The sequence below is a fragment of the Leiobunum rupestre genome, chromosome 1 (genome assembly GCF_980474605.1).
Source record: "Leiobunum rupestre chromosome 1, qqLeiRupe1.1.hap1, whole genome shotgun sequence".
NCBI classification, from domain to species: Eukaryota; Metazoa; Arthropoda; class Arachnida; order Opiliones; family Sclerosomatidae; genus Leiobunum; species Leiobunum rupestre.
The window spans coordinates 79660138-79687926 of record NC_143384.1 but is presented as its reverse complement, the minus strand read 5'-3'; the positions used below and the strand labels follow the sequence as shown (position 1 = coordinate 79687926).

The 27789-nt window shown below is 37.7% G+C and overlaps 1 protein-coding gene across 3 annotated transcripts in view; it reads right to left on the bottom strand.

Annotated features, from left to right (window-relative positions):
• The window catches only part of LOC149966758 (MIF4G domain-containing protein A), a 53944-nt gene extending 29974 nt beyond the window's left edge, over window positions 1-23970 (bottom strand). The window contains exons 1-3 of one of the 3 annotated variants that reach the window (XM_090154216.1): window positions 23747-23970; window positions 23432-23535; window positions 2149-2247 (exon numbers count right to left, since the gene is read on the bottom strand). In XM_090154216.1, the coding sequence (XP_090010342.1) occupies window positions 2149-2247 (99 nt within the window). In that variant the 5' untranslated portion in view covers window positions 23432-23535; window positions 23747-23970. The remainder of the gene's footprint in view (window positions 1-2148; window positions 2248-23431; window positions 23536-23746) is intronic. The other 2 variants (XM_090154199.1, XM_090154208.1) reach the window with 2 other exon arrangements.
• Between the last annotated feature and the right edge of the window lie 3819 nt (window positions 23971-27789).

The following is a 27789-nucleotide window of genomic DNA, read 5'->3' as shown; positions in this document are numbered from 1 at the left end:
TAACGAGCTACGAACCCGTTGTTGAATCGAATCCGGATGCAAGCGCATATTTCAATTTGTCGCCATCAGATGGCGACACGCCGCGATTTCAACGTCTTGGGAGAAATCGCTGTTAACGCACAGCCTATGTACGTTTCTAACTTATAGGGAGCTAGTATATTATAACTTATGACCTTACTGCAATAGTGAGGCATGGATAAAATATTGCTCATGGTAGTTTATGAGTGAATCGTTTAGGATGAGAGCATAAGCAGTAGTATAATTGTAAAACTGCGTGAATATTATATTTTTTATCAAGAATGTATTTTTTCTACTGTCGGGAGAATAATTGTCGAATTTTCCCGCTGCAGGAAAGGGGGAAGGGAAAACGGCACAGTTAGGGGCTTCAATCGCGTTGAATGAAGTCAGTTTTAGGGACCCAATCAGTAGTGCTTCCAACAGTTGAGATTTGAACAGAGGTAATTATTAATACAGGGTGTTTCAGAAGTCAGTGCAATAAATTTGAAGTGTTATAGATAACCGGTTTTAAAGGGGTAGTAGTAAAATTTCCTACTACCCCTTTAAATCCGGTTTTCTATCTGGGTTCTTACGTTCGTTGGAAGCTGACATTTAGGCGTTTTTAGGCCAAACTTTAACGCCCTCTAGCCAGTAGCGGCGCTAAGGGTGGGCTAAAGTGGGCTTTAGCCCCCCTGCATTTCTGAGAAGGGCCACATATTTATATTAAAAGGGCCACATATTCATAATTAAGAGGCCACATATTTTAATTTATGAATTTTCATTATCTCTAGAAATTTGTTTTATTGCCAAGAAACCTTTTTTCTGGAAAAAATCTTTCCAAATCAATTTGTTTACTCAAAAAGGTAGTAGACCATAAACATATGGATTCGGGAGGAAGGTAGCGGAAATTGAGATAAAGTTGAAAAGAAAGGGGCTTATGGGAATTTAGGGAAATATCCCAGGCATGCACGTGTCCCCTCCAGGTCAGATACAAGGTCAGTAGGGGGTCCACAAAACGCGACGAGAGCCGCAACAATAAAACGACCTTGCTCTTCTCGCTTCCTGGAAAATGTTGGGTTTTTTCGATTTCACCACTTTTCCGAAATATAGTCAATCCAAGGTTCCCGCTAAAGGCCACAAAATTCTTTGGGGCCACAAAATAATTAGCCCACCTGTGAAAAAACCTTAGCGCCGCTACTGCCTCTAGCGCTTTTCCTATTCGTCGCAGAGGATCGCGACAAAGACAGTCAAACATCTTTTCTCAACCCCTATAACACCTCAAATTTATTGCACTGACTTCTGAAAAACCCTGTATAGATCCGATATCAGATTATGCGCATTTACGCTGATATATTATTAGATTAGTTTATAGGGTCAAAATGCAAACCCAAAATTTATCGAATTAATCTTAAGCCGACTGACTTCAAATGTCTTACGGTTATCGATTTTATATAGCGCCCGATTAAATTCGTATCGAAATTTTAATTATGTTTTTGATTTGAATTCAAAAAGATTATATAATTATATATATATACTAAACGTAGAAGTTAACTGAACCTGATGAGTTGAATTATAACATATCAGATCGGTTACTTGAGATAATGAATTAGGTTCAATTGGAAACCACATTACTGGGTTAGGAAAATACAAACAAATTAACCTAATCTAACTAATTAGCTTCAGATACATAAAAATGCCACCTTTAATAACCTGAACAGTTGGACGTTGGAAGCACTGTACAAATGAGATGTCCAGTGGCGTAGCGAGGATATTTGGCGCCCGGGGCAAAACACAAATTTTAGATACCATGTAAAGCAATAATTTATTAAAAAAAATATATATCCGCAAGTCTACATTGAAATTGTATTTTCCATCCATTTGTCAGTTATAAATTACGGGAGCGCCTCACTCCCTCGTCACTGAAAAGGGGCACCAAAACTAGCTTGGGGCCTAAAGCCCCACAAGGTCTTATTCCGGCCCTGAGCTGACTGTTAAGAGTATGAGGGCGATTGGGTGCAACACTTAAAATCGTCTCAACGTATCCATTCTCCCTGAGTACCAATACATTACGGATGGCATTATTAACTTTAAAAGCAGAAGCACTTAAGAATCCAAGCTGTTCTATTTCGAAAGTAGTGAATTGGAGCAAACCTGCATATGTCTCATGTGCTGGTTCCTTTCGATTTTTTTGACGAAGCCGTGCTCCATGTTCAACCCGGGTGATCGGAATTCGTCGGAAAAATTGTTCATCTAAAACCAAAGAAGCCGATCGTTAAAGATTTCTTGAGGCGGTCCCAGTCCCCATTCTTAATACGCCCTGTAAGCCTCGTTAAGTGCTGGATTAAGGACTAGGCCTACTAGGCACAGGCCTATGGGCCCCCACCACTGATGAAATCAATGGATAAAATCATATCAGGCTTGTCGCTTTATTATTAGAAAAATCATTATTCTCGTGGCATTGTAACCCGGCCACCTGAATTAAAAGGCTTCAAAAGTCGCTTGATGACTTAGGCCAAAGGTGGTGCCTTGGGTATTAGCCTAGCCGATTTATTATTATTATTATTATTATTAGTTTTACGTTTTTATATTTTCCTAACATAGACCCCCCACCAAAATCTGCCTTCAGTAAATCCGGTACTGGTCTCGTTGACAACTAAAAACCGTTCGAACAAATTAGGGTGTGGTGATGGAGTGGCTAGCACTTTCACCTCGCAGCAAGAGGAACCGAGTTCGATCCCAGTTTGTGGCACTGGGTCAAAATTCGGAAAGCTCCTACCGCGTTTAGTGTGCAAGTTCTCTCTCCACTGGCAAAAGAGGTTTCTCCTTTCTATAAAACTTGTTGAGTGAGTGTAGGGAGCTGTTAGCTGGCGTGGCATAATTATTTGCCAACACCCGGGCACCGGAAGTAAAGAAAGGCATTAGAAGTCTTTAGCTGTATTCGAAGGCATATATCTATAATATCTATCGTAATTTATATTGGAGAAACTCCTAGGTAGAAGATTGTTTTAAAATTACCAAAATTTCTGCCTGGCAGTTTACGGACGCAGCCTTAAATCACAATGTTGCATAATTATCGCGTATTTAGTCGACGATTGTTAAGAGCTTTTATTTAGTAATATAACCGTAGAGCTCAGACTTCTACGCTGAATCAGGGAAATTCAGGCACAGCCTAGTTCCAGGGATAAGAGAAAATGCAGCGCGTGAAAAGGAGGCCCAGACTCCTTATCTGCCTATGGGCCCAGGATCTCTAAGTCCGGCCCTGCTTGGGCCTTAGGTGGTGGTGTCTTAAATATTAGCCTAACTAGGTAGCCGATTAAATTGAAAACTTTATTTGCCATTGTTATATACTATTGCTGCCAAACCTGAAAAATATTACGGCAGTTATGGCATTGGTTACGTTAAAATTACCAATAGACAAATTTTCTAGCTAATTAAATAAGTGAAGTGTCACAGGTTTTATGTAACACTTCCAGTAATTTGATCTTAATTAGATGCATAGTTCTCAAAGCCAGTGTTGGCTCGACGTGAAGTAGCTATTTTTTCAACAGATGTCGCTATCGTCGACATCAAGACAAGATAAGTAAGCTACATTTTGACCAAAAAAGAGATACTTTTTGTACCCCTCGCGTTGAATGAATCGTTTGTAAATTGATCAATAACATAAATTATAGTGATTACTGGTTACTTTTACTTAATTCAATGGTTAATTACCATAACCTTTTTTGAAGGCTCAATTCAAAAAATAAAAGGTCAAAAACGCACTAAGCCTAATCATTTAACCGACAACAACGGCGCCATTTGGTTTAAATTGAACGTGAACGCTCCAGCTTCTATACGAAACTACGCCGGAAATCGTCTTCAGCGACGCCAAGTTTGTCCACATTGAACTAAAATTATCCGCGATTTTCCTATTCCCAGTATTAACGCGTGCTTTTTAAAGCCTAAACAGTGAGTCCCTTTAGATTCTTGGTCCATTTCATCTCGAGACCAAGGCCTATTCGAAATTTAAAACGCTTTCATGATAATATCTGACGCTTACTGCGAAGAAATTATGACAAATTATTGAATGTTATATGAAATTGGATATTATAAACACGCTTTTCTGTAAGTATAATTTTGAAACTTACGACCAAAACGCGTTTTCACTGGTATTTACGATGTCGAAGTAATTTGATTGTCACACTACTACCAATACGTCCGTTGCCTACATCATTATAAGGCCTGTGCACGCTTCTCGACACAATGGTACATTTTAATAACGCTACGACTTGCTTTCAAAACGATAGGCTTAGCCTTTCCCATTGAAAAAAAAACAACAAAATTATTCAAACCTTTAAAATTAATACGCATTCTTATTTTTCTTTATCTAAAATTTTGCTAATTAAATTTCTTTAAAATCTAAAAAAAAGTTAAAGTACATCCACAAAGTTATTAGAAAGAAACAGTTTGCGTCGCCATATTTGATAGAATGTTGAAACCTCGCCGTTGCCTATGCAACGAGGTCCAGTAATTTCCCGTGACCAGGTCTTAATAATAACGTGAGCAACGCTTCTATTGAAAAGAGGTTTAAAAGACCTTGAAATTGCGACGAAATACCTTTTTGACAATGCTATAGAGATTGTACTCCTGAGCTCCTTCAAGACGTCAAAAAATTGTCGATCCCTTAACCTCTATAATGGGTACAGTTTTTACACATAAATAATGCTAATCGTGCAGATGGCTGAAGTGCGTCTCAACGCAGGAAAAGAATACGACTCGAATGCTAAAACGACACGCAGCACAGCGGGCTCAATTTGTATTAGAATTCGCTTAACAAGATTTAGAGGTTGTTTACTTCTGCCTTCATAATATTATGGTGTAGTAGAATACACGACGACGAAACTTTGGCTGGACAATACTACATTCCCATTTTAAGCTGATTTTGACATAGACTACGGTTACATGGAGCTCGGAGCGTCGACGTAAGGAAACGTCGACGTTTATTTTTCTCATGTAACCGCACGAACGTCGACGTTCGGAGAGATACGTCGACTTAACGAAAACTACCTCGAACCGTCGATTTAACGCCTTACGTCGACGTTCGGCGCTGCATGTAATACTTGAAAAAACAACAATTTTTGAAGTTATTGAAATATATTTATTTGGTGAAAGACAATTTATAACACAAATTCTAGTTGTAGAAAGTACTTCGTTTAAGCAAACGAAAATGAGAGCTCCACGTTACATTTTCACGCTCCATATAGGCTTCGAGCTTAGAAACGATAGCTCCATCTACTTTAATACCTGCCAACTAAATTTGTGAAGAAATAGCAGACGACTTTTGAATGCCCATGATCGCCCCTCCTTACTTGATGGCCTGGATCCGCTCCTGGCAAGTCCTACGTTTCTTTGGTCTGTTTAGAACAAGCTCTAGTTGAAGATTTTCTGTGGGAAAGGCTCCTATTGGTAATTATGCCACTTATGGTATTATAAATAAACCCACAGGGCGAAGAACCAAAGAGTACACGCTTATTTAAACGAGCCAAGAATTTAGCTAAGCGTTGTTGACCAACCATTGACGGCCTTAGGGTTTTGGATGCCCCATGCAAAAACTACCTAACTTGTAGTAGGGTTTCTAATATAGCTATCATCCTGGAATTTTCGGTCGCATAGTACTAAGAAAAGGGAAAATAGCTAGTTATCCATACATTGTTTTTAGTTTTGGTTTATTGAAATGTGCACGTCTGCAGTCATAAATCATCACAAATAAACCATGTTATAAAAAATAAGAACTTAGATACCTCTATAATCTTAAAACTTCCATCACATCATAAAATTTCAAAAAATCGACCGAAATCCCTTAATTTTTATCTGGCGCCTAGTCGGTTTTAACCCGATCTGTCCAGACCGGCACAGCCCGACTAAAAAGCAACCCTACTTTTATCTCGCGCATAGGTAGGGTCCGAAATAGATGTATATTGGCAGCTATATACATTATATTTAAACAAAAAGACAAAATTCAATGCTTTCGTAGGATTTTTGCACTGGTAGGAAATTTATGAAATCATATCGAGCCCTTTTAGTCGCTTTTTTCAGAGAATCTTAAAATCAAACTACCCGTTATCAATACAATTTACCTTTCTTAGAGCCTTGGAATGGTTTTTTCTACCTTTTCCCTCATATTGAATAACCAAAATCTTACAAAAAAACAATGAAAATTTACCTAATAAAAAAACATATTTAAAACAGATAGTTTAAAACGTTTAAAACAAATTGGTGTTTGTTAAAAATATTTGTTTTAAACGTGTTTTAAATCATTGTTTTAAACATTTTGTTTAAACTTTCCATCCCTGCCGGGAGCGGGGCCATCAGTACACCCCCACTGCCCCGAATTCTAACTAATCAGGATGTAAATTTTGATGGTAAACCATCTAAATAGGTGATTATGAAAAATATCGGTGGTCACGTGATTTGGTTAAGTACTACCAAGTTGAAAGTATCAAAATTGGCCCTTATTGTAAATTCGTCTGGCTAGTTGGGCAAGGGTTAGCGAGATTTCTATTATTTCATTGTTCAATAGAAAGGATTTTTCGTTTTTCGTTTTGAGAGAAGTTTGCAAAGTCGTTAAATTAAGGTAATTGATTTATTAAATGAAATATTTTTAATTCTATCCAAATAGATTTTAATTCATTTTCAGGAATAATGGAAACATGTATGTAAATATAACCTTGTGTCTTCTATTAAAATTGGGCTGGTTTCTTTATCAATACTTGGTCTAGAACTATAAGAAATAAAAAAAATATATAATAAATTTGTTAACTTTATGTATTTTTAATAATTTTCGAAAAATACTAACTTTTCGGGCCTCGGTAGGTGCAGACGAATTTAAGCAGCCGACGCTTTGTCAAAAAATAACCAACTCCCGTGAGCCTCTGCGCGCAATTCTTTTTCATAATCACCTATTACATTCGGAGTTAGCACATTCTCTTACATTTTAATGTAGTATTGTCCAGACAGTATTTGCGAAGTCGTGTCGCCTACTATAGATAAGCAAAATATCTTTGAAATTTGGCGGAAAGATACTAGCACGAATTTCCGGTAAATAGCCGGCAGGAATTTAAAATTGTAAGTATACATGCGCGCGTTATATAAAATTTGGAAAATACCGTTTATTGCGTTAGATTTCAAGTGATAATTTACATAAATAAAATGAAAAAAATTGTCATAGTACTACAAGTAAGGCATACCTAAAACAATTTCGTTTGGCGAGTCCAGGGTAAGTATAGAAAAGGTAATGCCGAGATTACCACGTTGACGTACATAAACGTGCGATTTGATGATTTTTTTAGGAGCATAGTACTAAAATTACGCTATAATGAAGTATAAAAATAATCGATATTAAATATTTATTGATCCATTTGAAATTTAAGCAATAGAGTGCCTTTCAATTTGAAACTTACGACGTCAGCAATATAATTTGCCTATTAATAAAAACGGTAACCGTCATGGCGGCCATTATTAACACTACGAAAGCACTCTACAGATGGACATAACACCCGTTGGAGCCTATAGTGTGACGTAACATCCCACTCTTTTCCCTGATTCCCAATCCAACAAACAGACTAGCTTTAGGTTCCCACCCAAACATACGGGGATACCTACGAAGAACCAAGGCTTCGGGAGAAGCACTACACAAACGGGTTAACGCATTACCAAACTTTTCTCCGGGTTCCCATCCGCCTAACCGCCACTGGTATAGGAGTTAGTGGGTTTAAACATAGTTGTTGAGGGGTATGATGTGTGAGCTTACAGTAAATATACAGAAACAAGGATCTGGCATTAATCTTAATATTAAAAATTAAACAAAAGGTGATCGTTAGAATAAACAGTTAATATTGAAAATTAATAACAAGGGAAATTTAAAATTAAATACATATAGAAACACTAAGCATATTAAAACATGGTAACCTAACCTGGAAGTACTTCCAACTATGCACGACCGAACGACAAAAGGAATAACTAGAGCTCTAGCAAATATATACAAATACAGGAAATGCATTAAAATCGTTTATGCGACATGAGGATTAAACGTTAAGTCTATATTGACTCTTATTGAGTACTCAACTATAAACAACTATAAACATAAAATCAAACTTAGGAGTTCATGGTGACGAGCTGGCACGCTGTGCTTCTGATCGGCGGCGACCTGCAGGTTCCTGCGCCGCTTTTAGAGATTGGTGGTTAATGTTGACGTGGGCAACATGTTACTGTAGATGCTGTTGGTTCCTTTTTTTATTTATCTAGCTGTATACGCGTGAAACTTATACTTTGTCATATCGACTAGTACTAGTTTTAGGAAAGGCACCGGTGCCGTCACTTTCACTTTTTATTGAACCAGAGTCGCTATTAACGACCTCAGATGTGGTTCCGTTCACTGCTCGTCCGGCACACACAGTTTCGCGCCCAAAACAGCTCTATTTATACGTTCTGGGTCATGTGACCCAAACGCGCAATTAAAAGTGCCCAATCACCATTCGGGTGATGACACTTCTCCGAAGATCACGGCTTTCCTTGGTCCGACACTATAAACTATAGTTAGTATTTATCTTTCGTCCTTGCGAAGCGGAAGAAATGGGCGCACACACACATACATGTCACGGGGTAAATACAATAAATCACACACTATCACACACTGAAAATATTTAAAAAGAAGGGCATGGCATTCTAAGTAATATAACGTAATAAAACAGGCCTCTAAAATGGGGAAGTCTAACAATACTAGAAATGGAGCAATGGAATACAAGAAAAAGGCGAGGGACTTTATTCTGGGAATTTCCTCGCAGTGGCGGCTAGTTGGCAACTTCAATCAAAGAATATAAAGCGGGGGAACTAGCGAGCATCTCGGCCGAAGAATCATCGCTTGCTCAGGGCAAATGCTTTCACCCGCATTTGGGTCCTTACAATAGCCATTTTAGCCCAAGATGTTTGACTGCGTTAACAACTGGAAAGATTCCTTTTCTCCCTTTTCGTTAACAGTAGGCCTTCATATATGCCTAGTTTTAAGCATTTTAAGCATTACAACCGGAATTGAACAGAAAATAAGCGAAATTCGAAATTCCCGACGCCGATTTACCGGAAGTTCGTGCTAGAAAATAAACTTACAATAATATCGCGGGGACAGATTCTGAAGTACATCCGAAACGATTTATAGTTAACGGTTAACCCAGGGCTCCCAGCGATTTTGTTTTAAATATATTAGGAATAGGCCTTTCTATAAAGTAACATTGGCCTTCTTGTTTCGATGTTGCTGCTGCGTCACGGGTGACGTATCGATGACGTTTTACTAAGAAAAACCCTGGGCATACGAGTAAATTCGACGAGGCACCCTGTTTTTAGGCTTAAACGAACTGAACTTCTACGTATTTCGTGACGAATGAGCTACATAAAAACAAGTTCAGCAAGCGTAGCTTATTTTATTGAAAGGCCTATTATAATAAATTTCATAGAAAATATAGGAATTTATAGGAACATTTTTAGCCAAAAAATAGGAAATTATAGGAGCATATTGAAATTATAGGAATTTATAGGAATTATAGGAACTCTGGGAGCAATAACCAGATCTTAAGTATATCTTACGAGAGAAGTAACCTAATATGTAGCTTACGCTCAAGGCGGTTTCAGGCTGAACATTTAAAAAACCCTCAATATTTATTCCAATAACGATATAAAATGTACAAATTAAACTGCCTAGAAATACTTACATAACTATTTTAAGCGGTCCTATAAAGATACGTTTCGTTTTACAGAAAAATAGAATGGCTAGTGAATCTCATCTCTTGATTCATATTCAGGTAGAGTAGGACACGTTAAGGAAATAGATGATGGCCAAAGGAAACTATTGATGCATACACTATACATAGAAGTCTCAAATATGTTATATATAAATCTCAATATTTGCCTAAGTTATTGTATTAATAAATTAATAATATTTTTACTAAGGTAGTATTAAAAGAAATCTGATTTCACCAGATAAGCAAAACATTAAAGCAGACGACGCATATAGAAAATATTTCGAAACCGAAGGGCCGAATATAAGCCAAAATAAGAGTTCCGGGACGGTAGTCTTGTACTCGCGGCGACAGGTGTACGGATAAAATGATTATTCACGATAAATAAAATCAGCCGATCTCGTTCACCGCGCAGTGAACAAACACTAAGCGAAATATACGGTGCTCACCCTGAGATTGCCGAGTTGAAGTGAAAGAAAATTAGAACAGAGGACCTCTAGTCGGGAGGCGTACACCAAATATACATCGAGGACAATTAGTAGTGGTGCTGCTTCAAACAACAGAACGACGGTTTAACAATGTTTTAAATTTCATTTCCCTTAATTTTACCAGCCAGCTCAGGGTTTTGCTTGGGGGGGGGGGGGGGGCTCCTAAGCACGACCCTGCATATTTAAGTAATACTTGTAAAAATGCATTTTGAAAAATCAGCGGGAGCTCATTAGTAGCATCATATGTAACATAATTACTCCTAAGTGTGCCTCTGTTTAACATCTCAGTAATAAAAATTTATAGGAGACCTTGTTTCACAGCCACCAAAGAAAATACGGACTAACGTCGCGTAAAACTGATTCTAACTTTCTTCCCTCCCCGCCAGAACTAGTTTTGTTGACGATTAAACCGTCATTGACTAGGAAGTGACGTCAATTACGTCATATCCTTGCAACAAGGTCTCATTGGAAAAAAATCTTTCTGGCACACTTGTGAGTAATTATGTTACATATGGTAGTATAGAGAGACGCTTACTTATCGCCAAAAACATTATATTTTTCCGGTGCGACGCATTTTCTCTGAGCATCTTCTACGATATCTAATTTCACTCTCACGTTGTGTCACAACAAGAACGTATTTATTTAGAGAGAGTGACAACATTGAGATGATTTTTGGCGTTGCTCCCAATCCCAGTCAACTTTCCAAGAGCAAGTTCCTTCCCCCAAAACAAGCAAATCAGACTGGTATCTCGTTAGTTCCCTAAAGCTGAATCGCTCCCCCTGTGACTCGCCCCTCTAGTGCGTCGGGATTAGACTATGGACGAATTTCTGAAGGACACTTTTCGGGCTGCCTTTTACCACACTATCTCCAAAGTTTGACTTCTGTATCGAGACCGAATTATATAACTGGGGGGAAGACGCGTGTTCGGGGGATAAAAACGGTCTTTACAGGGGCAAGTGAAGTGATCACTCTCGAAACAATGTTGCCCTCTATTGGCGAATTTCGGAACTATTATAAATAAAATACTGCCTGCTCTCGAGCTAAATATTCAAACATTTTATTTTACGTTTTTAATAGAGGTATAAAGTGTTTTTTAATTACTTGCCGCTTGTTAAATCGCCAATTGACCTTTAAAAAATTGCACACTGGTTTGTTTTAAATACACGTGGAGATTCGGTGGTCACGTGACGTTTTATTTGCCCCTGAAGTCGAAGCCAGCGCACCCTTGCAAGAGAATCGCAAATTAACCCCATCTCTAGTTGCTACGGAACGTAAGCGGGAAATGAAAAGCGGCCCGAGAAGTGTCCTTCAGTAATTCGTCCATGATTATACCATGATGCCCTCGGATCGTCTCAACATATAAATTAATACGTTCTTGGTCATAAGTACCATCGAAAGATACGATTTAACAAGACCGTTTTTATAATGAGGCCCAGTCATATCCAATAGAATTTCTTGACACGATAGACGCTCAGGAATCCATAACTCTACTTGCAATGCTTATCCTGGCGTATCGCGTATGGTAAGATCACTCTGACGGCTTTGGCCCCGCCCACGTGAGAGAAGATCCCTTCCCCTCTCACGTGGTTGTTTGTTAAGTTAACATAGTGACGTCAAAAAACCGTCAGCATTATCGAGACGAAAATCTGCCGCGATAAGAATTTCAAGTAGAGCTATGGATTCCTGAGGCGCTTCAATAAAACATCTTCAAGGAAATCGCCAAGAAGTAATATTTCCGAGAGGCACGACCTGCTAATTGCTGTTTATAAAGTGCTTGTTGAAGTAACGGAAACTTTTCACTTGTACGGTATACAAAATGTTTCCTTTTAACCAGGTAGATTTGTTTTTGATGTGTTAAGGCTTAGAAAAACACGAAGTTCTATTTCAAGGTGAAAGTTACCATCATTTCAACAAGCACTATATAAACAAACTTGCAGGTCCTGGCTCTCGGAAATATTACTTCTTGGCAATTTCCTTGAAGATGCTTTATTGAAGCGCCTTTTATCTAGTTTAAAAGTATACGACCCTTGTCAGTTATTTGGGGAGGGGAAGTTACAATCTTTATACGTTAATGGATTAGCCCAACTAGCGGTCTCTTTAATTTTACGAATAAATTATACTTTAGTGGACCTTTAATGTAGTGTAATCGAAGCTTTACATTATAGTCCGTTTAGCCACGTGGTTGTGTGTTATCGCTATTTTGATGTTGAAGATGTTCACTTTGTCTTTAAATCAGGTAGTCCTTCCAACTAATATTGTAAGTGCATGGTATGATGTTCACTTTGTCTTTAAATCAGGTAGTCCTTCAACTAATATTGTAACTGCATGGTAACTCCAAAATTTCTGTTGCTGCTATACAAGTTGGCCAGCTGTCAGTTTGCACTCTTTGCAATTAGTTGGGATAATAAAAATGATCGAACAGGTTGGTCCACAATAGTTGTATAATTCGAACGAAATAAACATGGCCTGAGAATCCTGACTAACGTAATATTGTAGTAATAATAATAATAACAACAATAACATTAATCAGCTAGGCTAATACCCAAGGCACCACCTTAGGCGACTTTTAGAGCGTGTTACAATGCGTAGGAAGGTGGTGGCAAGCCATTCATGCAATTCAACAGCTCGCTACACTCACTATTACTGTTAACTTCAAGTTCTAATGGAAAGGGTAAACCTCCAAACTCAACGCGGAAGGAGTAAATCCAAGATTTCACCCCAAGCTGTGATCGAATCCGGCTCCTCGTGCCGCGAGGCCACCCCACCTGGATATGGTCTTCCGCAGATGGGCTAACAACGGGGAAATATTTTAATAAATGAAGCCCGGATGTTTATTCGCAATGCCAAGAACGACGGATAGCGAGAGTTTCTCCGATTTCCCAAGTCAGCATTAATAACAGAGTCACTGGAACTGAAAAACAAATTCAAGTTCGGGGTCTCTTAAAATGCATTCGTTCCGCAAATCGGGAGGGAAAAGGACCCTATAAATAGATCGCGTTGGTAAGTTCAATTTAAGAGGAATTGCCCAAAGGCGAGAAGTTGAGATCAGAGCCTAAAGGCCTTTTCACAGGAGTCAACTTTTTGATGCAACTAGATGAGTCAACTTGAGTTTAGTCAACTAGTTGGTTCGTGTGAATAAAAGTTCGATGAGTTGATCCACAAACAAAGTACGCGAGAAAAAAATGGATCATTGATCCATTTTTGCTGACTCGGCATTTTAATTTGAAAAGTTGGCTAGTGTGAAACGGTCTTAAGAGGAATAAAAATTCACCGAAAAGACGTTTCAATAAAACCATACGTAAAAGCATTTCTTTTAATGAAACCTTGTTCACGGGGTATGACGTAAATTACTTCCCTTCCAACTGGGTGGCGAAAAACGCGTCATCAACTTTACAGATGGGAAACTAAAATCAGTGAAGCGGATTTTTAAAACGCGCAGAATTCATCGCATCGAGTTTCTGGCTTTGACAATAGGATGGTTTCTTTCCGCTCGTTCCGGGATTTCAGAGTAGAGTAAGAAGAGTAACGTTATGACGTCATTTTACTCCACTTCTGTGGTGGCGAATAGAGGTGGTTTCTTTTCGCTTGTTCCGGGATTTCAGAGTAGGGTAAGAAGAGTGAGGCTATGACGTCATTTTACTCAGATTCTTAAGTAAAAAATGGGTTGCTAGTGGCCTTTTTAAGGCCTTTTCACACGAGCCAACTTTTCAAATCAAAATGCTGAGTCAGCAAAAATGGATCAGTGATCCATTTTTTTCTCGCGTACTTTTTTGGTGGATCAACTAATCGAACTTTTATTCACACGAACCAACTAGTTTACTCAACACAAGTCGACTCATCTAGTTGGATCAAAAAGTTGGCTCGTGTGAAAAGGCCTTTAGTTGATGGTAAATTCTGGCTAGCAGACGACAAAATCCGATTAACTTCTTTTCACCTCCTTTACAGAAGAAGTAAAAAGAGTAGCCCTAATACTCCGGCCCTGCATGATTACCATGGTAAACAAATATAAATAAGACCCGGCCAACTTTAATGACAGCGCGTCGCCAAGGTTGCCTGTCATAGGACAATACCGCGACCAATGGAGTCCGATTTTTCGGAGGTCAAGTGCCGGAAGTGGTTAAACGCTTAGCTTCAAAACCGTCCATCAGAAAGTACTCCGAATTCGAAAAGAGGGTACAGAGTTCTATATAATTTTTGGTTAGGCCTAACTGGGATTTTTTGCGCCGATGGACTCGATGCTTGTTATGGCGCCGTTTTTTCCATTTTGAAAAAAAAAATTCTGAAAAAATTGCGTTAAGTAAGTTAATTTCGAACCTAGTTGACTTCAATATGGATTGTAGTTGGCTTCTTTGACTATCCAAGCGAATCTGGTAACCGGCCAACCGAAAATACTTCATTCGCGTAGATGGGGACGTGGAAAAGAGTCTTTTATCGAAGAGCCTATTAAAAAAGCGTTAACATCTGGCGCGAGCTCATTATACGAGTGGGACAAAAAAAGTAAGAAACTTGAACTAATTAGAAATCCACAACCTTAGTTCCAAAACCAACTAAATGCGTATTTGCTTTACAGGTTGATACTGCGTTGCAAAATATTTCATTACTCCACATTTTTGGCGCGTTAACGAAATTTGGCCTTTTTGGGTGTATTTCAAACATTATAATCTGAATCTGACAACACTGCTGTTTTTTTGGCTGGATTATTTTGTTTCCGCCGCCAAAATATACTCCTAAATCGAATGGGCGCTTTTTCGTTCGAACCCCATTTCGGAACGTTCGAGCCCCAATTTCGGAACGTTCGAGCCCCTAATTTAGAATTAGTTATTTTTTTTAAAACAATTAATTAAAATCGCCTAATATACTCCAATGTATTTAAGAAAATATACGAGCGTATTTTCCTCTAGTAGTTTCAATTTAAAGTGAACTCAAATTTAATTATCAATTAAATTTAATGAAGGTTAATTTGAATTTAGTGTACATTACCGGCCGCACTCAAATTATTAATAAATTTGTCAAGAAAAACAAGCACAAAACCTTAAAATATCAATAAAAAACAATTAAAATAAAAACAGATTGAAATTAAATTTTCTTTTTTTTTTAATCGTACGGGTCGGGTTGCTATAGGTTTTCTACATCAATTCTCTAAAACGTGTAGAGGAAACGTGATGGAGTGTAGACGTAGGTTTACTCTGTACAATCTACAAGTTTTCTTTACACCTCTTCGACGGGGAAGTAATAATAATAATAATAATAATAATAATAATCAGCTAGGCTAATACCCAAGGCACCACCTTAGGCCTAAGTCATCAAGCGACTTTTGAAGCCATTAATTCAGGTGGCCGGGTTATAATGCGTAGGAGGGTGGTGGCAAGCCCTGCATGCCACGAGATCGAGCCAACAGCTCCCTACACTAACTATTACCGTTAACCTCGACAAGTTTTTATGGAAGGGGAAACCGAAGAACTCGGGGAAAAACCCCTTAAACGGTATAAACAAGTCTCAAGAACGAAACAGAATAATTATCGCACCTGTCGTGGACCGAAGGCGAAAATAAGAGATTTTTACTCCGACTACATTGTAGATGGCGCTAGAATGGAATAGAAATAGAAGCGGGATAGTCCCTAGTTTTGCCTAGCGCCATCTACAGCGTAGTCCGAGTAATAATTTTCTAAAATTTACTTTTGAAGTTCCAACAGACCATGTGCGAAATGCCGATATCTGATAGTTTCTATTAGTTTGAACATGCATTTAGATAATTTTTTCTTGATCTCGGATTTCGAGTTAGGATAGCTAGTACTTTTACTCTCATCGTGTTCTCGCGAGTAGCCCCGATTTATGGAACCAGAAGTAAATGAACCGAAGTTATCAGACTATTATACTCCCCATGTTAGAGAAGTTACATTTTGACCTAGAATTTGAAATTTTGCTCGCTCCTAGGCCGAAAAAAGGTTTTTATGAAACCATTTTTTATACATAGAAATAGCTATACCCATAATTCCCAAGCGCAATTTATCGCGTCAAAAGATGGGAATGGAAATTAGCGTTTATTTGACTCGATTTTCTCATAGTTTTCTTAAGGAAAATGCCCTCCGATTCTGAGCGCTATTTCGATAACTTCGGTTCATTTACTTCTGATGTAACGTAATGTCGGGGTAAAATGGTTTTCAAATTGGAATAAGTTAATACCATAAGTAACCTAATAGAAATAAATTACTGATTTTCATAGTTCACGGTTTAGTTCAGTATCGGATTTACCGAATGTGGGGCCCAAGGCAAATTTTGGTGAGGGTCTATGTAAAGAAAGCATAAAAACGCAAAACTTGCGTGCCCCGAAGAAAAATCCATTGATTTCATTGGTGTTGGGGCCTTCTGTTGGAGGGGCCCCATAGGCTTAGTCTTTAATCCGGCACTGGTTTAGTTAAGAGCAGAACGTTTAACTTGTACGTCCCAGACCAAAAGTAATAGCGTTGGCTGATACAAATCCATGATTTTTTTTAAAAAAATTATTGATTTAAGTAAATTTTTATATAGTATTTTTCAAAAAGAAAAACCTGGCCAATTGCTATAATTTAGGTTTAAATATAATCTTTCTTGTACTTCTCCCCCTAATGTTGCAATGGATTCTACCTGTGGGTGGAGATTCCGCTGAATTGTTTTGTGAAAAACCTAAATAGGTTTAAAAAAAACCTTTATATGATTATTAACTTAAATTTAATAAATTCATTATACATAATCTATATATATATATATATATATATATATATATATATATATATATATATATAGATTAAGTCTTTAAAAATTAAAGCTTTTGTTTTAGGTAAAATTATGATACTAAATTACATAAAACTTTTAAATTTAATTAAAATCAATAATAATCTGATTTAAATTAAAAGAATCGAATTTTTGATTTTTTTTAGAAATCAAAAAATTGCCAACCCGGTCTGAAATTCGACCGGAACTTTTCAACTGATTCTGTCGACCTTTCATTCATAGTTTGCACCGAAGGGAGGGGCCTATGGTCTCCTTGGAAACTGGGAGGGCGATCAAAAATTCAAACCATTTCGCGCGTAGCTACTAAACAGGTAGCCATTTTGTTGGTAATCTCGTCAAAGCTACAAAACGTATTAGTTTTATGCTTTAAAATTTTAAATGGGCCCTAAACAAAGCCAGATAAGATTCTAAGGCCGGGTTATTTAAATAAAATATCAAATTACGACAGAAATATCTACGAAAAAAGTTAACAAAGCTTATCAAAGTTAGGCCTTTGCGGTCATCCTTTTTACAATTACCTTCACTATCGAATAAAATAAACAATTTTCGCTCTCCCTTGGTAATTGAACTACTCGAACAATTTTTAACCAGGCAGATAACCATTTTTAACGTGAATATAATTCCTTAATCATTTGAAAATAATTAAAATCCGCAAACAGACGATTGAAACTGTTAACCTTCCCGTTTTACTAAGAAATCTACACCTTCAAAATGGCGGCAAAGAACCGTTCATTCTTGCTCAAATTAAATATTTATTCTTGGTTCTTATATCTATACTTGGAACTGCGTCATTGATGACGTAGGGATGCAAACTATGTAGGGATAAGAGTAAAAACAGACGTAATTCAAGTAACCTATCGGTTGAAATTTTTAACTTACCTGAGGTGTAACTCACCGATTTGTTTAAACTCGGGAGTTAAGTAGACTTATGTCACTTAAAAAACCCTAAAGGGAACCGTTGCTACTCCAACGCCCCTTTAAAATATTTAAAATATTCAAAGATTTAAAGAAAAAACGAAATGTGGTTTAATTTGGTAAGTTTATGTTAAATGGGTAAATGCAAGTGAAAATTCGCGGGGAAATTTTACCCATTTTACCAAATTTAATTATATATACCCAAATTTAAGCATCTTTTGATTTTTTTATGAAAATAATAATCTTTGAAAATTTGACCCTTAGAATCTTCGACTTTCCCATGTTAATTTACATAGGAAAAAGTTCTATTATAGTTGTTAAGGTTTTCGATTGCCATCATGCCATGGCAAAACTAATGCCCGTAACAACTTTTCCCTTTAGGGTTTTTTTTAAGTTACGGCAAGGTCTACTTAACTCCCGAGTGTAAACAAAATCTAACAACTTAGATTACAAGCTGAAATTTTGCATATAGGTAGTTCTTGACGAAAAAAATATACTAAAAGTCCCCACCCTTTAGACATTTGCGTCGCGGCCATTTGGGAAAATGGCCGCCATTGAGTTTTTTTTAAGGAAATTTTTATTTTCTCAACGGAAGGCAGTAAAAATTTAATTCCAACGGACAATAAGTGTTAAAGCTATTTCTACGTGATAAAAGTTTCCGAGTTGAATTAAGGCCGACATTTTTTACAATTTTCCGGTTAGTAAGACTTTGAAATGGCACATCAAAATAAACCATTTGAAATATAAATCTTCAAATATTTGTAACTACTTTGGAAAAAGAAACGGACTATACTAGTAATTTTCGTCGGCGTGATTATGTGAAATACAGTTAGGGTTATCACGGATTGTACAAAGAATATACAGATAAAATTTGTCCATGACTCAATGTTATAATACATATACTAATGAGTAATGACTAGTAGTTTTAGTAGAATATTTACGATTCAAAATTGATGGATAAGCGCTCAGAATTATCGCAGCTGTTACCTCGGCCGCCTGCACACATAGCTTGCCCTCGCAGTTTCTTTTGCAGGAAGCTTTGCAGCCACAACTTATCAGTTTTACAAGAACTTTTGGGGCTGGTGGAAGTAGCGTTGCAATAGGTTTAAAGCAAGTGTCGGCTCGACGTGAAGTAGCTCTTATTGCAACAGATGTCGCTAGCGTCATAATCAAAACAAGATGCTTAAGCTACATTTTGACCCAAAATTCGGGACGTAAAAGTACCCTTCGCGTTGATTGGCTCGTTTGTAAATTTCACAATAACTTAAATTAAAGTAATTTTTAACAATATATTTTATGTGGGATATACATTTTAGATTAAAAAATCCACTTAGCAGAGTTTAAGTTTTCTAATTATAATACTCTACAATGGTTTTCTGGCGACGTTATTGTTTGGCTATTTTGAATTTTAGCTTCCTTTGCCACAAATAGATGGCACCACGCTCACCAGTAAAGTCGTTTTTTTCCCAAGAATCTGATAGATTCATTGCCATCTCTAATAACAAAGGCCTTATCATAATACAGGTGGCAATGATAGAGCCGACAGTTGCTTTTCCACCCAAACTTTCAGGATACAAAATGGCGTGAGGGGTGTGGACTTTAAGTATTTTTTTACGTCCAAAACTACATATATACTTAATTTCAGCTTGTTATCTATATTGTTCGATTAACCCGCTTTTATTAATTTATCGGTCCTGGGCTATTGTTAGTTGATTTTAATTTTACAAGAGTGCCCGTGTAAGTATCCGTTTCAGCTAACACGGTCACTTAGAGGCCAACGCGAGAATCTCGTATTAGTACAGTGACAGCGATCCCGTGGAAAAACCAACGAGGGCAGAGCCAGGGCCGTGCAGATGGGGGGCAGGGGGGGCAAAATCCCCAGGGCCCGTAGCTGTAGGGCCCATCGAAGAAGCTCAAGCGGGGGGGGGGTGCAAATCTAGATAACTTGGGAAAAGTTTTCAGGGCTCAAGGGGGGGGGTGCAAATCGAAGGGGCCCGCGAGTAAGTTTGCCCCGGGCCCCAGGATACCTCTGCACGGCCCTGGGCAGAGCCCCCACAGAAATAAAATAGAGGAAATAAAATCAGGGAAAAATTTATTATCTCACTGCCTTTATTTGGTCCGAATTCAGGTCTTCACAGAAGTTAATTTGAGATTGCAGATGGGAGAAGCATTCAGATGATATAACCGTAAAATCGATTTCGATAGATTCGTCCAAACAGAAAATCGACCCGTCGTGTACCCTATTTTACCTAAAATATCTTCGTAAAGTATGTGGCCAAGTAAGGCTTAATAGATCGATTTACAATTTTTAACGGGCAAAGTTGACTTTAAGGACGTAAAATTCATCCGAGGTAACGTGGTGGCGGCGTTATTTGTTAGTAGATGGCGCTCTGATAGCAACATGACGTCATAATTTTGATTTTCAACGATTGGTTGAAAGTGTTCAGTTTTTAGTGGAGAACGGTTTTGTCGAGATTTAAAATACCAAATTATCTTCCCTGATTGGATAGTTTAAAATGGTATTATAGTGTCATCTATGGCGGAGTGTTAACTACTGTTAAAATTAATTGTTAATTTAAATTACAAAAATTATATATTTTTATAAGAATTTAAAGTACTATAATTTAGTAATTAATTAATAACTTTTTAAAAAAGTTTATTTTTCATAAACTTTATAGTGTCGCCATCTACCTCAAACATTATTAAATAGGAAGGTACCTCGGGTGGATTTCGCCCCTTTTTGCATATTTCCCTGTATACAATATTATCTAGCCACGTACGCAGATATTTTTCTAAAGAGATCGACTTCACTTTGGTTATCAATGTATTCATTGAAGGATGAGATATTAGAAAGAACATATCTTCAAAAAAATATATATAGTAATAAAAATCCAGAGCTGTAACATTTTCTTGCTTAAGTTTTAAGTATATGAAATTGTGGATTAAAAAATAATGGCCCGTGCCCCCACAGAAATGCTTTCCGATCGCCGCCGCTGGTACTAGATCCAATATAGTTAAAGCTGCTAGAGTTGGCCGCTACGTAGCTACAGGTAAGCAAAAGTCCAATTGATAGGGTTAAAAATGCAAATTTAGCATACGACAACACCAATATGGTTGGGTCCTGCATTTCTGGTCCTATTTTCACTCGAAAAATGCATATAAAATATTTTTTCCATTAATCAGTTATAACGTAAAAGAGGCGCAAATACACTTATCCAAAATTAACACCGACCAATTACAGGAAAGGGATTATAATTCGTTTTAAACTTAAAGGGGAATTGTCACCACCCTAAAAATGGTTAAAAACCATTTAAATGGATAGAGGACGTCCGAAAATGGTTCTACAAAAAATTTTCATGTTAATATTTCCCGTATTTGATTTATTATTAGCAACCAAATTTCGAGTTTTATCCCCCCGACTCGAGAATCTCAGAACCACTTGGTTGAACCTACCTGCAGCGCCATCTCATGAACGAAATATTATTTTCCCCGGTTTTATCGTATTTCGGGTCGGAACTGTCGTCTGCTACGACATTCTCCTTGGTTTTCAAACGAGTTATACTCGTAGATTGTAGTTAATCGCGTTTTTAGTTTTGCCGCTTAAGTTTTTTGGCGCTGCACGTAGGTTCAACCGCGATTTCTAAATTTTTTGGAGCCGTTTGATATAGGTTGCGGAAAAAGTTGCGTAACTTTTTAAATACTTTTCCAATAACTATAAAATTTCAGGGACATATTCATTAATATATTTTCTATCATTCTGTTAAAAAACCTTGTAAATTTTGGTTTTGGTGACAATTCCCCTTTTAGTCTTATTAAGACTCAACTTCTTTTAAGAATTAGCAGTTGAATATTTTAGAACGTTCTGTGGCACAAAATATTAAAAGAAAAATACTAAAATAATTTCAACAATAATTTCGACCCAGAGCTAATTAGATACACGAAAACCTTATCAACTTGGTCGAAATTACACTTTGGTCACGAATTCTTAGAGGTTATTCCGAAATCTGCCATTGTTCAAAAAACTATAGGTCTCAACATAATTACTCATAAGTTGGCCTCTGTGTAACATTTCCACAGAAAAAAACTGGAAAATTCTTGAACTCATTGCCCTATTGAAAACGTTACCATGGAAACGAAATCACGTGATCGAGAGACTGTAGCTAAAGAATATAAGCGCGTGCTCAAAATCCGCTTCGCTAACTTACGTTGCCCTTCTGTAAAGATGATGACGCGTTATCAGTCACTGAAAATTGTTAGTAAGAAGTGACGTAAATGACGTCATATCCCATGAACGTTTCATTAAAGAAAATAGGTATACCTATGACTTACTATGTTACAAATGGTGTAAATAACCTTAAGTATTCTATGTACCAAATTATACTTTGAATTTGACTACACTAATGTTTATACATTATCACCTTGAAGAGGCTCAAAAACTCGTTGATACCTTAAAAAAATATCGACTTGTTTACATAGTTTACAAATTCGTCACAAAAAAAGGAAAAAAATTTAAATTTCCAGTTAATTTTTGCACGGGGCCAAGGCCTATCGAAAATTAAAACACTTCTATAAAATAAATATACTTTATGGAATCGGAAAGTAAGATTACCTATTTTAAACACTTATGACGTCAGTGGCGTAGCCAGAAATTCGTCAAGCGGGGTCGAAGTATGTTAATGTTAAGAGGGGGTCGAGAAGGGGGTGGAAATTTAACAGGTAGGCCCAAGGGGGTCTGGGCTCGCAACCCCCCCTCGTCTACGCCACTGAATGACGTTTCTAAAGGTATTTATTTTTATATTTGAGAAAAAAACGCGTTTTTACGTATGTTTACGGCTATCCATGTATCAATGTATCCTAATAGTCTTTCTGTCAACAAAGAAATGAACTAGTAGCTTGTCTTCAGCGGCTGAAGTATATTGTTTTATCAATGTAGAAGAGGTTATAGAGCCTTTAAATACATTTTAAAATTTCCTACTGAAAGTCATTATGGTCTATTCGTACGCATGGGCCATGATATAGCGAAATAAGTTCTTGGTTCTACACTCCACAGATCAATGTATTCCGCTTTGTGGCTTTCGTAACCAAAAGTCCACCGTATCGCGAACTTCACCGGTCTTATAAAACGTTGGCAACCACGCTTGTGAGCCAAAATTATCAATAAAAAAGTAAAAAAAATAAGACAGTTCCGTCAGTAGACGAAACAACTGCGCGTTACCTTAGTTCCAAAATCAGGTATCTCAAAAAAGGAAATGTTTATAAATATTCTAGTCCTAAATAAAATATAGCCCAATAGTAAAAAAATTGATAACTTTTTAACTACATAGGGACACAATTTTTTTCATAAATGTAAATTTAATTTATCTTAAGAAAACAGCGAAGAAAACCAAATTCATTTAATTTGAGTTACCTGGTTTTGGAAACTAAGGTAACGAGATACGATGCACCAGGTCCTAACGCGTCGTCAAACAAAATAAAATAAAAAAACTACTTACAGTGTAGGAAGTTATTTCGAAATGTCGTGTTTTCGTTTTGTCGTAAAGATGAGTTTCAGTGTACGTAGATTCGAGCCCGATCTCAAAAATACAAGCGCAAAATCCTACGGAGAAATGATAGACATATAAGTAGTTCTATAAAAAGGCGAAGATACGCATTTGGAACCGTAGATTTTCCATTACAGAAAGCTCGCGATTTCTCTACAACTTCCAAATTTTAAACACGTGATAATCACGGTGGAGATAATAACGGAATCGATAGACTTTTATCAAGCCTCGGTTATTATACGCGATAGAACGTAATTTTGAACTTACAGCAGCTGTTTATGGCCGGGAAAGCGCGCTGAGTCGTCGTCTCGGCCGAATCTTGTTGTAAAACTTTGGCGGAAGACGAAGGAAGGAAAAACGGGGTTTTCGGAAGCTTCCCACTCCGTTCAGTCGCTACCCACCCCGGTGCCGTACGACTGCCTTTTGCCAGAGACTAAAATAGTTTCTCCATCCAGGGTCTACGCCCAAACGCGCCGCTTTCGTCGAAGGCGATAGTTTGGGAACAAGTTGAAGGTGGAAGAGAAACGGGTGGGAGCGCTTAAAATATTAGCGGACGGCAGAGGGCGCAGCTCTCGATACCCATCAACTGAAGAGGGAAAAAAACGGGGAACAAGGTAGCCAAGGACTAAATAATGTTTCGCTACCCCGTCTCATTTTGGTGGCTCGTTAGAACTAGGAAGATGGAAATTATAAAGTAGACTGGGTCAGGGTTGGACATAAAGATATTTTTTAGTAGTGAGCCTGACTAGTGAGCCTCCTATCTTAATTTATTTAACTAATCACTGAGTAGTAGGGGTAAAAATGGGGATATAAAAACAAGAAGGACCGCCAACATTTCGCTTTACCCGACAGAATTAAAATAGTATTTTGTTAACACTTGAGTTACATGATGTGATCTTTTTTTAAAATGGGATTGTAAAATGCTGAATTTATAATATTCGCCATTATTTATGAATATTTAGATACATTTTTCACTAGTCAAATTAAAAAGTGAGCCCCCAGATTTCGATTAATTTTAGTAGTCAAATGCCATGACTAGTCAGTGGCGTAGCTGATGGTCTGCAGGGCCCGCGGCGCGGGGGAGGGGCCGAGCTTCGGGGGGGCCTCTGAGTTCTCAGCTACGCCACTGTGACTTATGTCCAACCCTCGACTGGGTAGGTAGGCTTAGCCAAGGGCGTATCCAGGATTTTATTTCAGGGGGGGTTTTGAGGGAAAATTTCAAGGGGGGGTGCTGACGGAAGTTTCACTGCTTTTTATTATTCACCCCCCCCCCGGTCATCAGCATTTCGGGGGGGGGTTGAACCCCCAAAACCCCCCCTTAAATACGCCCTTGGGCTTAGCAACGTTAAACCATTGAACTTAATACTATATAGACATCTAGCGGAAATAGTTTGAACTTGTGAAAATATTGTCGTCTGCTAGTTGTTGGCACTCAAATTGTTTCTATAGTTTTTACAATGAAACAAGGAAAAGCGTTATATTTAATTTTCCAATAACATCACTACACAAATAATAATAAATATATATTGTTTAATTAGAAATTACAATTTTTTGCTACTAAAACCAAACATTCAGCTTCCTCCACTAATTAAAATCAGTTCCCACTAAACCAAATAAAAACCCGTTACTACTTCTTATTTCGAAGTCTGGCAGACGAAATTATACAGGGTGTTAACTGAAAATGGACCAGGGCGAATATCTCAAAATGTGTTTTAGCTACGATTTTGAAATTTTAGGTTGTTATAGAGTAGTATCACCTCGTAGCTTTGGCCATGGCCGCCATTTTGGGCGCGTTTTTTTCTCTATAGGAAAAAGCATGGGTGACGTTGCGTGATGTAGCACTGACACTACTCTATAGAGCGCTCAGGGGGTCAACCAATTATGAAAATGTCAATGACCTTGAACCATGTCTTCAAGGTCATTTGAAAATTAACTTGAGAACCGTAAGAGCTACGAAGTTGGTTCCAATTAGAAAGTTGTTCCCCGTCACATTGTATGTTTAACTAGCTTTGACTCGATCTGATTTGCGAAAAAGGAAGTCGAGAAATGTTAGGCCAAAAACAAGACGGTCGTTAAGTTGATTTCTACAAGCACTATATAAATAATAACTTGAGGTTCCTGGCTCTCGGAAATATTACTTCTTGGCGATTTCCTAGGATGATGATTTATTTAAGCGTTTATTTTTACCTCTCCTAGTGGACTTTGTATAGAGTAATCCACTCACATAAGAGTGGAAAACTATCAGCGAAACTTGTGAACACTTTTCGTACGCAACGTCTTGTTTCTGAGGTGCGAAATAAACAAGTTGGCCTAAAGGCCATGTACAATATCTGGATAAAAAAGTAATTTTATCAAAGAGTATAAAAACTACGTAACCTAGAGATATGATGACGGTCGAAAGCAGTAACGGAAGTTGTAGCAACCGGGGGGGGGGGGGGGGCACTCAGTGAATTTGCACTTCCAAATTCGGTACCGCAGCGCCACTACGGCAGTATTTAGTACAATAAATAATAAAACCGGAGAAAAATGGCAGTTACGGTGTTGCGGAGGTGCTAAATTTGGCATTTTGGATATTTAATTGTCTAATATCTGTCAATTCAAAAAAGTGACAGTAATTGGTTACTGTTTCGTGATTTTTTTAGTTAGAATTTGTGGATTCGTTGTTTCGGTGTTTATTTTCAAAAAGTGAAGAATAGGGCGTTTGTTCTCTAACGTTGCCAATTCCTAAAGGTAACAAATTCCTTAAGGAATTTTCAAGAATGTTGAACTAAATCAAAATGATTGCCACTTAAAACTGCCGTAGTGGCGCTGCGGTACCGAAATTTGAAGTGCAAATTCACTGAGTGACTTCCCCCCCCCCCCCCCCCCGGTTGATACAACTTCCTTTACTGCTTTCGACCGTCATTATATCTCTGTTTTCTGCACTTCCTACGCTGCTAGGCAGGCAAAACAAGCCCAAACCGATTGGCGACCCTTCGGAGCCCGTTCGTCGTGGGTATTCTTAGATTTGTCACCAGCCCTCGGGCGATGGAATGTTTTAGCGCAGAATTTCGATGTATGGTGAAATACTCGACCTCTGGTGACCTCGTAGAGTAACCCACTCGCATAGAGTGTAGTCAGGAGTCAAATGTATTTTACGTGGAAAAATTTGCCACGTTTGATTTTTTTTAAAAATCCTAAACTATCAATTGTGACTTGTCTCCAAAATGGTTTTTAATTAAATTTAGTATTTTTTGCTATAGTCTTAGTCGATAGCTACGCCGAAAAATTTTCGTTTTGAAAACGAAAACATTTGAGAGAGTTGGTCGTTTTCGGTCTATCGAAATCTGGCAGCCTTGCCTGCCTTCCGGCCTGTATCTCCATACCGAAAATGGCCGACGATTACCCTGTCGAAAATATTTTACTAAACTGATCGGCGGCGTTTTTGACCGATATTTTTAATTATCGACTAAGACTATTTAATTAAAACGGATAAACATCATTGTCATGCTCAAGTTCGGTGTATATTAATTAAATAGCTTTTCTTATGAAACGCCTACGAGTAACATGATCTGAGCAACAAATGCAAACAAAACGTTTCTTAATATTTGTAAACGATTTGAAGCGCATTTCATGTTAAATTTATATAACTTAATGAACGAAAACGTGCAAATTGTTTTTCTACACGTTTCTCAAACCAATTTTTTGGTGGTGAGCGATAGTCCTAATCGATAGCTACACCGCAAAAATATAATTTTTACCTCTTGATATGGCGGGAAAATTAAAAGTACTTGAATTTCGGAGTGTTTAAATCAAAATAAATGAAATCTGGCAACACTGATATCTTTTTTTGCCTGGCAGATAGACATTTATTTGGCAACGCTGTTTTTTGATTCCGAAATTGGTTTCTTAATTTGGTTTTGGATTATCGATTAAAACTATTTATTTGGATATGATTTTATGAACAACTAATATGCCAGTTGCCACCAATAAAATTGCAGAGTCTGAACGGTACTTGAGGGAACCACCCTATATTTGTTATCGTGGTACAAATTTTCACTTCAAAACTGAACGTTATCTTGGGAAGGAACAATGGAATGGCTGACATTTTCACATGCGCAGAGGGTACTGTTTAAAACAGTCATAGGTGGCAGAACCCTACTGTCTGCTTTCGTCACCTGTCCTGGCTTGTGGATGCTGGCGTAGGTATATAAATTCCTAACCCTATGTTCCCGCTAGTGGCGGGCAATAAAGAAAAATTATTTATGGTCAGTAAGATTTTGGAATCAATAAGCCGATCTCACCCTATGTAGGTAACGTTATAGCTCGAA